Raw genomic sequence first — 11011 nt, 5'->3', positions numbered from 1 at the left:
CACAGATTCATAGTTACATTCTACAGATCTTCTGGATGCTATGAGATTTAGAGTATAGTGTTAGGACTGGCCTAGAGTTGATAAGAGTTAAGCCCTACCTTTACTAATCTGTTTAGCTTATGTTGCTTGGCCTATTCTTAGGAAAGAGAGCCTTCTGCCCAATGGCTTGTTGGCATCTGTTAGTACACTGGGGTTGGGAAATAAGGATCGTAGCCCTAGTTCTGCATTGACTAGCTTTAGGTTCTGGAGTGAGTCACATAGTACATCTCAGCTTTCTTCTCATCTGATGAGATGAAAGATTGGGCTGAGTATTCTCCAAGGGTCCTTGGAGCTCTATGCTCTAGGTCTGTGCTCTGAAGCTTTCTGTTTGAGAAAATGCAGTCAGAGCAAAGGATTCATTACTAACTCATCCTTATCTGTACTGACAAAAATATTAAAACTTCTTATATTGGGAAAATAATAGCTGTCTGTTCCCATGTTCTGTTTCTTTTACCTTTCTATTTCGATTATGACCGACACAGAATCAGTGTCGGTTCACCCTTGGGAGATTTTTGCTGCCATTTGTTGACTGTTTTGGCTACAGTTGAATATCGTTTTGTGTCAGGACATTTATGTTTTGTTGAAGATCTTTATGATGTGTTATACCGTGATACAATCACAAGGACATGGTTCTGGTTTTCCCTCCTCAGAAAGATGCTTCCTAAGATGGAAAAATTAAAACTATTAGTGACATGAAACAATTTTTATATGAGTTTGGAATGAAGCTTTTCTGTCTCTTTGAAGTAAAGAAGAAAGTTAGGAAAGGATTAGGGACAGAATCTAATGGCCAGTATATCATGATGTTATGTACAGGGTAAGTGTGTTCCTGTTCACCAAACTGAAATCCCAAACTAAGGGTATAATTTCAGCCCATATTGTTACATTATCTTCATGTTTGTCAAACGTTCATTCAAAGTCCTTTTGAATCCACCTAAAGTGCTAATGCCTCATAAATTTTTAGAATGATTTGGTTCATAGGAGATAACTATTGTTGGTGTCCGAAGCCATTTTATGAGTGTAATATTAATCTCCAGTCATTTCTGCAGTGTCAACCATGAGATGCGTGGAACCATTGGATTTTTCTGAATGGTCAGTGATCTTTATCATCTGCCAGAGTGTAGCTTAAACAACAACAAATGCTGTCTTTTCTTGTTTCTCAAGAATAACCACAGTTATCATATACCCTTTCACACATCCGTTACTTTCCACATTTAGAAAGATTAAAAATGAAGCCCTCTTTATACCATAACAACTCTCAAATCCTACCAAATCTCATCAATTTATGCATAATAAGAGCATGATGTAACCTGTTCAGTCATTAGTTTTTTCTTTAATGCAAGGTTTTCGAAGGAAGTTCATTCTATTTTTACTTTATAAATCGTGTAATTTCTTTATAGTCCTAGGGTGAATTTGCCAAATGATCTGAAGTCTGTTCTTTCCCATGCAGGGTTAGTCATCTCATTTTAGTGGAGCCTTGGGGTTTTCCTGAGCGACCACACCTTGCTGATGAAGAGAGACCAATTCCAATTTGGATCAGAGCCTTGGGAGCAGCATTGACTCCCTTTAACCCTTTAGCCAGCCTCAGGATTGCAGGACCCTTTGGTGAGTGCTTGCTTGTATCTGTATCCTAGGAAAGCAAAATGTTTACACATAGCAATAGAGGAGTATTTGCTGATCACCATTGTTAGTTAAAATCTTAAAAACAAACAAAAAAACTGGACCTTACTTTTTCTCCTCCTCCTTTAAAAAGTACCAGTCCATGCATAAAGGTGAATGAAACCAGGCTCCTCTCTTTAAAAAGGAGTCTTCAGGGCTTCCCTGGTGGCGCAGTGGTTAAGAATATGCCTGCCAATGCAGGGCACACAGGTTCGAGCCCTGGTCCAGAAAGATCCCACATGCCACAGCAACTGAGCCTGTGCTCCACAGCTACGGAGGCTGCGACCCAGAGCCCATGAGCTACAACTGCTGGACCTGCGTGCCACAACTACTGAAGCCTGTGCGCCTAGAGCCCGTGCTCCGCAACAAGAGAAGCCACCACAGTGAGAAGCCCGCACACCGCAACGAAGAGTAGCCCCTGCTCACTGCAACTAGAGAAAAGCCCATGTGCAGCAGTGAAGACCCAACGCAGCCAAAAATAAAATAAATTTATTTTTTTTAAAAAGGGTCTTTATATTGTAAACATTACAGATAATTAGCAAGCAGAAGAGGTGGGAAATGCTAAGGATGAGGTTAGGTGACCTTGAACATTCTGAAAAAAGCCAAGCAAGTAGTGTCTTGGGGAAGTTTACCTGCTAGCCCCAGGCATGGGAGTTTATCTGCTAGCCCCAGTGACCTGTTGAGGAGCCTTTGGCCAGTTAGTGATGTCCAGCTGACAGGTCACAAAGCCTGACCTGACCGATAAACGTGGGATAACAGGTATCATTACTCAGATTCCTTTCTTGCCCTGTAATGTCAGAGTGTTAAGAAGATAAAAGTCATCCTTTCTCACAAAGATTTGGGGGACTCCTGATTTGTGTTTCTGGTCATATTTTGAGTTTAGTCTCTGATTTAAGTTATTTGGCCCTCAGCTCTTCTGTCTCAGCCTCACAGCCAAGGGAATTTCCTTCCCTCGTTGTCACAGATGGTGATGGTCTGGACCTCTGCCTTCCCCTCTTACAGCTTGTGTCAGTTAAGAGGGCTTTTGGCTGAAAGGGACTGAAGACCTCAGCGGCTTAAACCAGAAGGCCTTTTATTATTTCCTTAACAAGCAGTCTGGAAGCAGGTGGTTTTAGCATTTGTTCCCAAAGCTAGCTCCTTGATGTTAGGGTTTGGGTCTGTGTATGTGATTCTCTTGACCTTTTACCTCACAGTTGTTCAGTGGTTGCTAAGACAGGAAGCGTGATCTCACAGGCTCTCTGAACAAGAAGAAAGGAAAGCATGATGCTCTTTGTCAGGGAAGGACGTCTTCCCTGGGAGCCCCAGCAGACTTCTCCTTATGTCTCTGCCCACCCCTAGTTCTTCCATTAGCAAAGAAGAAGCAATTTCTATGACTGATCAATCATCATTTGTTCCCAGGGCCTGCTTTCCTGGGAACGTTGCTGCCTGAATGATACACAAAAGTCAGGTTCTCTCAGCAAGAAAAGAATAGCGGTGTGGCGGGTGGGTGAGGGTGAGGCAATACCTGCTGCATAGGTGACTGTAGATTCTGCTGCCCCCTGTCCAGGCCTGCCCCCGCCCTTGCCTGAGTGCCATCCCTTTGGGAGAGCAGCGGGACTGCAGCAATGAGAAGAGGGCACAGGGACTGAATTGGTGACCACACTACATGCCCTCAGTACTCGTGTAGGTAGCCTCTTTTCACCGCCCCCCCCCAATAGAGCCACGCCTTCTTAGGTGCCTGGTCCTCCTTTGATGAGCTGCTTAAGAGCTTTATAGTCCTGACATGTAAGTGGATTTTGCTTGATCACAGTTACATAGGTAGCAATTATGGGAAAAGTAAAGCATAAAAAGAAGTTAGGAGATAATGATGGGGGAGGGAGGAAGCCTAGGAGGGGCCCTTTAAAGCCATGTCCTCTGCCTCCCATTGTTGTTTGCACATGGTGGTGAGGGTGATGCAGAATGTCCACTGCATCATGAGAATTCTTGGTGGAGCTGTGTAATTCCTTCAGAGGTGGGAAGGCAGGGCCAGTGAAGAAGTAAGATCTTGCTAGAGTATTGGGCCGTGATAGCAGAGAGGGAAACCGAGGGAAAGCAGTAACCAGACAAAAGTTCCTGCTCTTCATTCTCTTCGCTTTGGGGGCCTTGACCCTGCCTCTCACCTCAGGGGTGGGACCGTGAGAGCCACTGTGGATGGACTTAGCAGGGAGTTCTGCTAGTGTCCCAAGCAGAAACTCTGAATTAATTTTCCCAAGAAATATTTATATACCAATTCACTTCATATAGATGCTAATGTGTTGTAATTGTGGAAGAAATACAAATTAAGTTAATTTTATGTATGAGCTGTCCTATTCACCTCCCTTGTCTAATACATTTTATTTTCCTATAAAAACAAGTCTTAGGCAACTGTTTTTGAGCTCCTAAAGCATATTAGTAAGTCAACATATGACAGACTTTTATTCTTATTTTAATCTTTCCTTAGGGAACTTGAGGAGAGCAGTTTCTAGGATCTGTGCTTTTTTCCACTTAAAATACATATTTGAATACATGTGTAATGTAGCATGTAGTGCTCATTATAGAAGCAAACACTAAACTCTTCTATATCTGTATATAAATTAAATTATAATTTAAAACATACATATAATTTAAAATGTTTGTTTTCTGTTAAATAGGTTTAAGTCTCGTACAGCGTTTAAGGCCTGATTTCAAACGGAAGTATTCGTCAGTGTTCGCAGATGATACTGTGACAGAATACATTTACCACTGTAATGTCCAGACTCCGAGGTAAGGTTTATCTAAACTTACTGTGTTCGTGTTTTAGACTTCTGTTTTTTGAAAATATATGAATAGTACAGGAGATTTTTATCAGTATGTAAATGACTAAATTTAAAAGGACAACACTTCTTAATTTACTCATCTATTCATGGAGCACCTACTATGTAAAACATTGTACTGGATTCTGATGAGAGATTAAAAAGCCAGACAGGGCACAGTGGTTGAGAATCTGCCTGCCGATGCAGGGAACACGGGTTCGTGCCCCGGTCGGGGAAGATCCCACATGCCACGGAGCCTGCGTGTCCGGAGCCTGTGCTCCGCAACGGGAGAGGCCACAACAGTGAGAGGCCCGCGTACTGAAAAACAAAAACAAAAGCCAGACATACTTTCTTCCCCTAAGGTGCCTGTGGATAGTTGAGGGAAGTCTTGGTCTTGGGCATCTTGTTAAGGTGGTCAGAGTTGAGAGAGAAAGAAGAATTTCAAATAAAGCAGCATTCCCAAATGAGTGTGAATGTTCTACAAAAAAGGAGTTCTGGGTTAAACAAGAATGGTTTTCTGTACCATGGATCTTCTTAGAACCGTTTTTTAAGCCAAAGGTTTTTTGTTGTTGTTGTTTGTTTGTTTTTTATTTTCAGTTGTGTTGGGTCTTCATTGCTGCATGCGGGCTTTCTCTAGTTGCAAGCGGGGGCTACTCCTCGTTGTGGTGCGTGGGCCTCTCATTGCGGCAGCCTCTCTTGTTGTGGAGCACGGGCTCTAGGCTCACGGGCTTCAGTAGCTGTAGCTTGTGGGCTCTAGAGCGCAGGTTCAGTAGTTGTGGCACACGGGCTTAGTTGCTGCGCGGCATGTGGGATCTTCCCGGACCAGGGCTAAACCCATGTCCCCTGCATTGGCAGGCGGATTCTTAACCACTGTGCCACCAGGAAAGCCCAAGCTGAAGGGTTTTGAATCTCCCAGGTGCGTGGGAGATACTAGGCAGCATTTTCAAGTTCATTTGCTGATTGCACCCTTCTTTTACTCAGCACTTCTTCAAGTCTGTGTGTCAGCATGAGAAACACTGCTGCAGCGGTGAGGAGTAAGTGAGGGTCGAGGGGAAGGGGAGTCTGCGTGAATTTTGACAGTGATTGTGAGAGAGAGCATAGTAGAGGGAGCAAGAGGGCCAAGCAAAGGTATTTCTTTTTCTTTTTTTTTTAAATTACTTGTGGATGTTGTGTACAAGGCACCGGTAGGGAAAACAGAGCCTGAAAGTCTTGACGAGCTGGAAGGATCCTGGAAGACAGAGCCTACAGTCATTAGGGAGAGGATCAAGAATGGAGTATGATGATGAGAGCTCCAGTTCTTGTGCTGGGTTCTGTACCAGAATTATTAGAGGAGTTTGTCAAGAATGTGGTGCCTCAGCAAAGGAAGCCATAAACAAGACGAAAAGGCAACCCTCAGAATGGGAGAAAATATTTGCGAACGAATCAATGGACAAAGGATTAATCTCCAAAATATAGAAAAAGCTCATGTAGCTCAATATTAAAAAAACAAACAACCCAATCCAAAACTGGGCAGAAGACCTAAACAGACATTTCTCCAAAGAAGATATACAGGTTGCCCACAAACACATGAAAGGATGCTCAACATCACTAATCATTAGAGAAATGCAAATCAAAACTACAGTGAGATATCATCTCACACCAGTCAGAATGGCCATCATCAAAAAATCTACCAACAATAAATGCTGGAGAGGGTGTGGAGAAAAGGGAACACTCTTGCACTGTTGGTGGGAATGTAAATGGATACAGCCACTTTGGAGAACAGTATGGAGTTTCCTTAAAAAACCAAAAATAGAACTACCATATGACCCAGCAATCTCACTACTGGACATATACCCTGAGAAAACCATAATTCAAAAAGAGACATGTACCACAATGTTCACTGCAGCACTATTTATAATAGCCAAGACATGGAAGCAACCTAAGTATCCATCGACAGATGAATGTATAAAGAAGATGTGGCACATATATACAGTGGAATATTACTCAGCCATAAAAAGAAACGAAATTGAGTTATTTGTAGTGAGGTGGATGGACCTAGAGTCTGTCATACAGAGTGAAGTAAGTCAGAAAGAGAAAAACAAATACTATATGCTAACACATATATATGGAATCGAAAAAAAATGGTTCTGATGAACCTAGGGGCAGGACAGGAATAAAGACAAAGATATAGAGAATGGACTTGAGGACACGGGGAGGGGGAGGGGTAAGCTGGGACGAAGTGAGAGAGTAGCGTTGATTTATATACACTACCCAGTGTAAAATAGATAGCTGGTGGGAAGCAGCTGCATAGCACAGGGAGATCAGCTCGGTGCTTTGTGACCACCTAAGAGAGGTGGGATAGGGAGGGTGGGAGGGAGACACAAGAAGGAGGGGATATGGGGATATATGTACGCATATAGCTGATTCACTTTGTTGTACAGCAGAAATTAACACAACATTGTAAAGCAATTATACTCCAATAAAGATGTAAAAAAAATAATAATTGCAGTGAAGACCATTGAATATTAAAAAAAAAAAAAGAAAGTGGTACCTGAACTCTGTCTCTAAGACTCTAATTCAGCAGTTCTGGGCTGCATCTTTAACAAATGCTTCAGATGATTCTAGCCATAGACCATACTTTAAAATATAAAAGTGGTACCTCATCCTTTCTAAGACTGAAACTTGGGTGAAAGGCTGAGAGGTGAGATGCAGAGACAGCCTCCTTCACTTTTTTTTTGTTGTTGTTCCTCTCTCACTTCTGTCAGAGAATATGTACACCTACTTTATTAAAAAAATTGAGGCCTTGAGAGCACTTGAGGTATAGCTGTAGCCTCAGTCTTTTTAATAAAGTAGGTTAGAGGTTCTCTGCCAAAGGTGAGGGAGGCTGGAGAGGTTTGGGGGTCCCCCAAGGGTTTGATGTTTTGTAACTCACCAGGCAGTTGGGTCTGATGGTTTAGGTCTACACACTTCATTGACTTGTTTCAACAATTTTTAGTGGCCTGTTCCAGGGACATCATCTGTTTTCCTGCATGGTCTTAGTGGTTTGTTCTTCACCTACTCACATTTCATGATTACGTGTGCCTGTGTAATCCTAGTTTGTTGCCTTTCTTGTGGTGGAACTTGAATTCATAAACGGCCGTTCAGAAGCACACCTAGTACAAGGAAAGAAGAGAAATGATGGCAGAATGGATCTGTCCTAGGAGTTTGCCAAACGTTCTGTATTTTATGTGACGGTCAGTCAGCTGTGGCCATGAGAGAAGACATAGGACAGGCTCAAGAAAACAAAGTTTAGTATACTCACAGGTCCTAGAGAGGGGGTCACTGAATGCTTTGAAGGGTCGGGGGGACGCACCAGATTTTGGTCAGGTGGCAGAAGACAGGAGTGAGGGAGAGTCCAGGCAGGAGCCTTTACTGGGTTCTGCAGGAGAGGCAAGGCAGCGCAGGGCAGGCAGTGTAGGATTTGCTAGTTGAATAATTTCAGTGGGCACTAAGATATAGGGGTGGTTTCTAGTTGTCTGGCACCTGGCCCTGGGCTGATTAAGGCAGAGGAACATTGCCTCCGGGGATGTGCAAGCCAGACAGAAGAGGTGCAGCTCTGGATTGGTTAGTTTGCATGGAAAGGTTTTTAAAGATGACAAACATCATAACAGGCAGAAAATTTTAAATATAAACAATACACAAAGAATACTTAAGCTGAATGTGTTCTTATCTTGGTATTGGTTTTGCCATTGTAGGTAAAATGCTGGTGCGATGAACATGTGGAAAAGCTGCCTTGTAAATAAGTTAGAGTGAAAAAACATATTTCAGCTATCCCCACAGGAAATTTGATGGTTTTATGATAGGGACTTAGGGTTGCATGTTTTGATTCGGAAGATGATCATTTTTTTGAGTTTTTTTAGAGTTTAAAGCATCCTTGTTTATCTAACAAAAGCATATAACTTCTGTGGGGTTTGTTCCTTACATTTCCTAGTAAATTATTTTCTATGTAAGCTGCGGTTTTTCTTAAAAGGAGGAGAAGCTAAATATGAGTCTGTTTTGGTAGAGGTGGGAGTGTGATACATACGTATCCCCCAGAATCATACATATGATTTTCTCCCTTTCTCCCTCTGAACGCAGTGGTGAGACTGCGTTCAGAAATATGACTGTCCCTTATGGATGGGCAAAAAGACCAATGCTGCAGCGAATTGGTAAAATGCACCCTGACATTCCAGTTTCGGTGATCTATGGCGCCCGATCCTGCATAGATGGCAATTCTGGCACCAGCATCCAGTCATTACGACCACATTCATATGTGAAGACTATAGTAAGTGTGTGGTTTATTTTTGGCTTATAGTTGTAGGCGAAGTCTGTTCTATTATCTTTGCTTTCAGTGAGATTTCAGGTCATCCCTGTGCTTTCACATCTAAGCTCTACCTGCAGCTTTGGTCAGAGACCTGCTGTCACTTGTGACGGGGGCAGGGTTTGACCCATACAAATCTTCATGTCCAGACAGCGAATCCCCATTCTTAGGCCCTTGTCTGTCCTAGAGCCACAGCATCTCCGCAGTGGGAGAGACTGAAAGAGGGACAGACGGGTCCAATAGCACTGCGGCCACCTCCCGAGGCAGCACATGGTTACTTTGTTCAGTGTTTCTGTTGGCCCTATTGTTAGAGGTCAATTTAGAATGTTATTTTTGCATATGAAAATTTTAGTAAGGTTCACTGGATTTTCTCTTTATTCTCAGATCCTTTATTTAATGAAGTATATAATAGTTTCTACAGATCAGTATTGCTTTTTCTTTTATGTTTTATATATAGCTGTTCTCACTTTCATTGCTAAGTGTCTTTGTGTGTGTCATTGTGTTTTATTAAATGCTTTTACTCACTGACCACCTGACTGCTTTTCCTTTCCTAGGCCATTCTCGGAGCAGGGCATTATGTGTATGCAGATCAACCAGAAGACTTTAACCAGAAAGTGAAGGAGATCTGTGACACTGTGGACTGAGCACACTGCAGATGACGTGGAAATGCACATGGGTAATACAGTTCCTCAGCAATAATTTGCAGTCTGCGATGCAGAGAGTAAGGAATCTCACATGAGAACCAGGCAGTCTTCTTGACTGTACTTTCCCCATGTTTTCTTTATGAAGCTGCTAGCACATTTAAACCAGGTAGTGCCTTCTAGAAGAATGACTTTCCTTTCTCCAAAATCAACATGTACAAGAGTCTCCAAATCTGGTAGCTTTAATAAAAGGTTATTTGTCCCTCTGCTGTACTGAAATATTGTAATTTTTCAACTGAAATTTTTATTTCTATCTAACTTTGCTATATCAAGTATTTTTTATATTGCAGTCTGTACTGCCAATTTTAAAAAGTGATTTCTGGGTTCATTATTTTATATAATATAAAGGTGCACCTTATTTTCCTTGCTTATATATACCATGTCTAATAACTGATAGAGTTAAACAAAATTCGGTGTGTTTTTATGTAAAAATTTGTCACTTTCTTAGAATGCTTCACTTCATTTTTGAAATGGAGTGTTGAGACAGGGTTTTGGTTAAAAAGATGGGAGTTGATTTCTAGCATTGATTTTTCTGATTTTCCTTTGTTCTCTATTTAAGGCTGCAAAGCCATGTTCACTGTTTTAAATGTGATCCATCCTTAAGTATTTCAAGTACGGAAAAGCCTTAACTAAAAGTCTATCCTATTTTCCCCCATTAATACTGTTATTCTTTTCTTTGAGCCTGCATGCAGCAGAAGGAACAGATTTCCTCACTGAGGGGTCATTAAGACTGTTACCTTCCAGTAAGCCAAATCATATATTTTCATCTAATTCTTGTAGATGGATGCTAAAACTGGATTACATTTTTACCACTAAAATATAAAAATCGGTGGTGCTATTATATCTCATGGCACCAGAAGTTAGCTAGTACTTGGGGGGTTTTTTCTTTTGTTTTTTTAAGAGTTTTGTGTTGATTAAATAACTTACATACTTTATTACAAAAATGCTGTAAGGTTGATTGAACTATTTGACAGTAGCTACCATAAAGTGTAGCACTTTCTTGCTGTTTTTAATACAAGGAAAGTTTCTCTGAAACTGTGAAAAAGCTCCATGTGGTAACTGGCTACTACTGAGAAGACCCTCCACAAAAGAAAGTTGAATAGGATGGTCACCAGCAAGTCATCTTTGCCTTATGTTTTGCTTAATGTTGCTTGTCTAGGAGAAAGGTGGTTATGTAAATAAAAACAGTGAACTAGAGCAAATAATGACTTCATAGTTTTGATTGTTGCATTTAAAAAATGATTAATTAGGAAATCTTTAGTTGTTAGGAAATGTAAGGTTGTATCACCATTGATTAACTGTGAGGAAGACGAATGTTCTGTTTTCAACAATATCTCCCCTGCCCCCAAAATAGGCACATTTCACTGAAGCATGACAAGTAGCTTCCCAGTGAGCAATTTGTCTCAGCTGTGGGATGGACTAGGTTAGTCCAGAAGGTAACAGGAGAGCCAAGTCAGATTTCTCTACCTTGAGAATAAAAGTAGTCTTTACTTTTTTAGTTTGTATCT

General features: G+C 41.5%; 1 protein-coding gene across 3 annotated transcripts in view; it reads left to right on the top strand.

The window, feature by feature from the left end:
* The window catches only part of ABHD5 (abhydrolase domain containing 5), a 45842-nt gene extending 35142 nt beyond the window's left edge, over positions 1-10700 (top strand). Inside the window, exons 4-7 of one of the 3 annotated variants that reach the window (XM_029243526.1) lie at positions 1487-1641; positions 4344-4455; positions 8675-8766; positions 9357-10700. In XM_029243526.1, the coding sequence (XP_029099359.1) occupies positions 1487-1641; positions 4344-4455; positions 8675-8766; positions 9357-9409 (412 nt within the window). In that variant the 3' untranslated portion in view covers positions 9410-10700. Of the gene's footprint in view, positions 1-1486; positions 1642-4343; positions 4456-5465; positions 5932-8579; positions 8767-9356 lie in introns of those variants that run through there. The other 2 variants (XM_029243525.1, XM_029243527.1) reach the window with 2 other exon arrangements.
* Positions 10701-11011: the final 311 nt, after the last annotated feature.

This window comes from Monodon monoceros, unplaced genomic scaffold, assembly GCF_005190385.1.
Source record: "Monodon monoceros isolate NGI ecotype Baffin Bay Population unplaced genomic scaffold, NGI_Narwhal_1 Super_Scaffold_3, whole genome shotgun sequence".
NCBI lineage: Eukaryota > Metazoa > Chordata > Mammalia > Artiodactyla > Monodontidae > Monodon > Monodon monoceros.
This window is presented reverse-complemented; position numbering and strand designations above follow the sequence as displayed.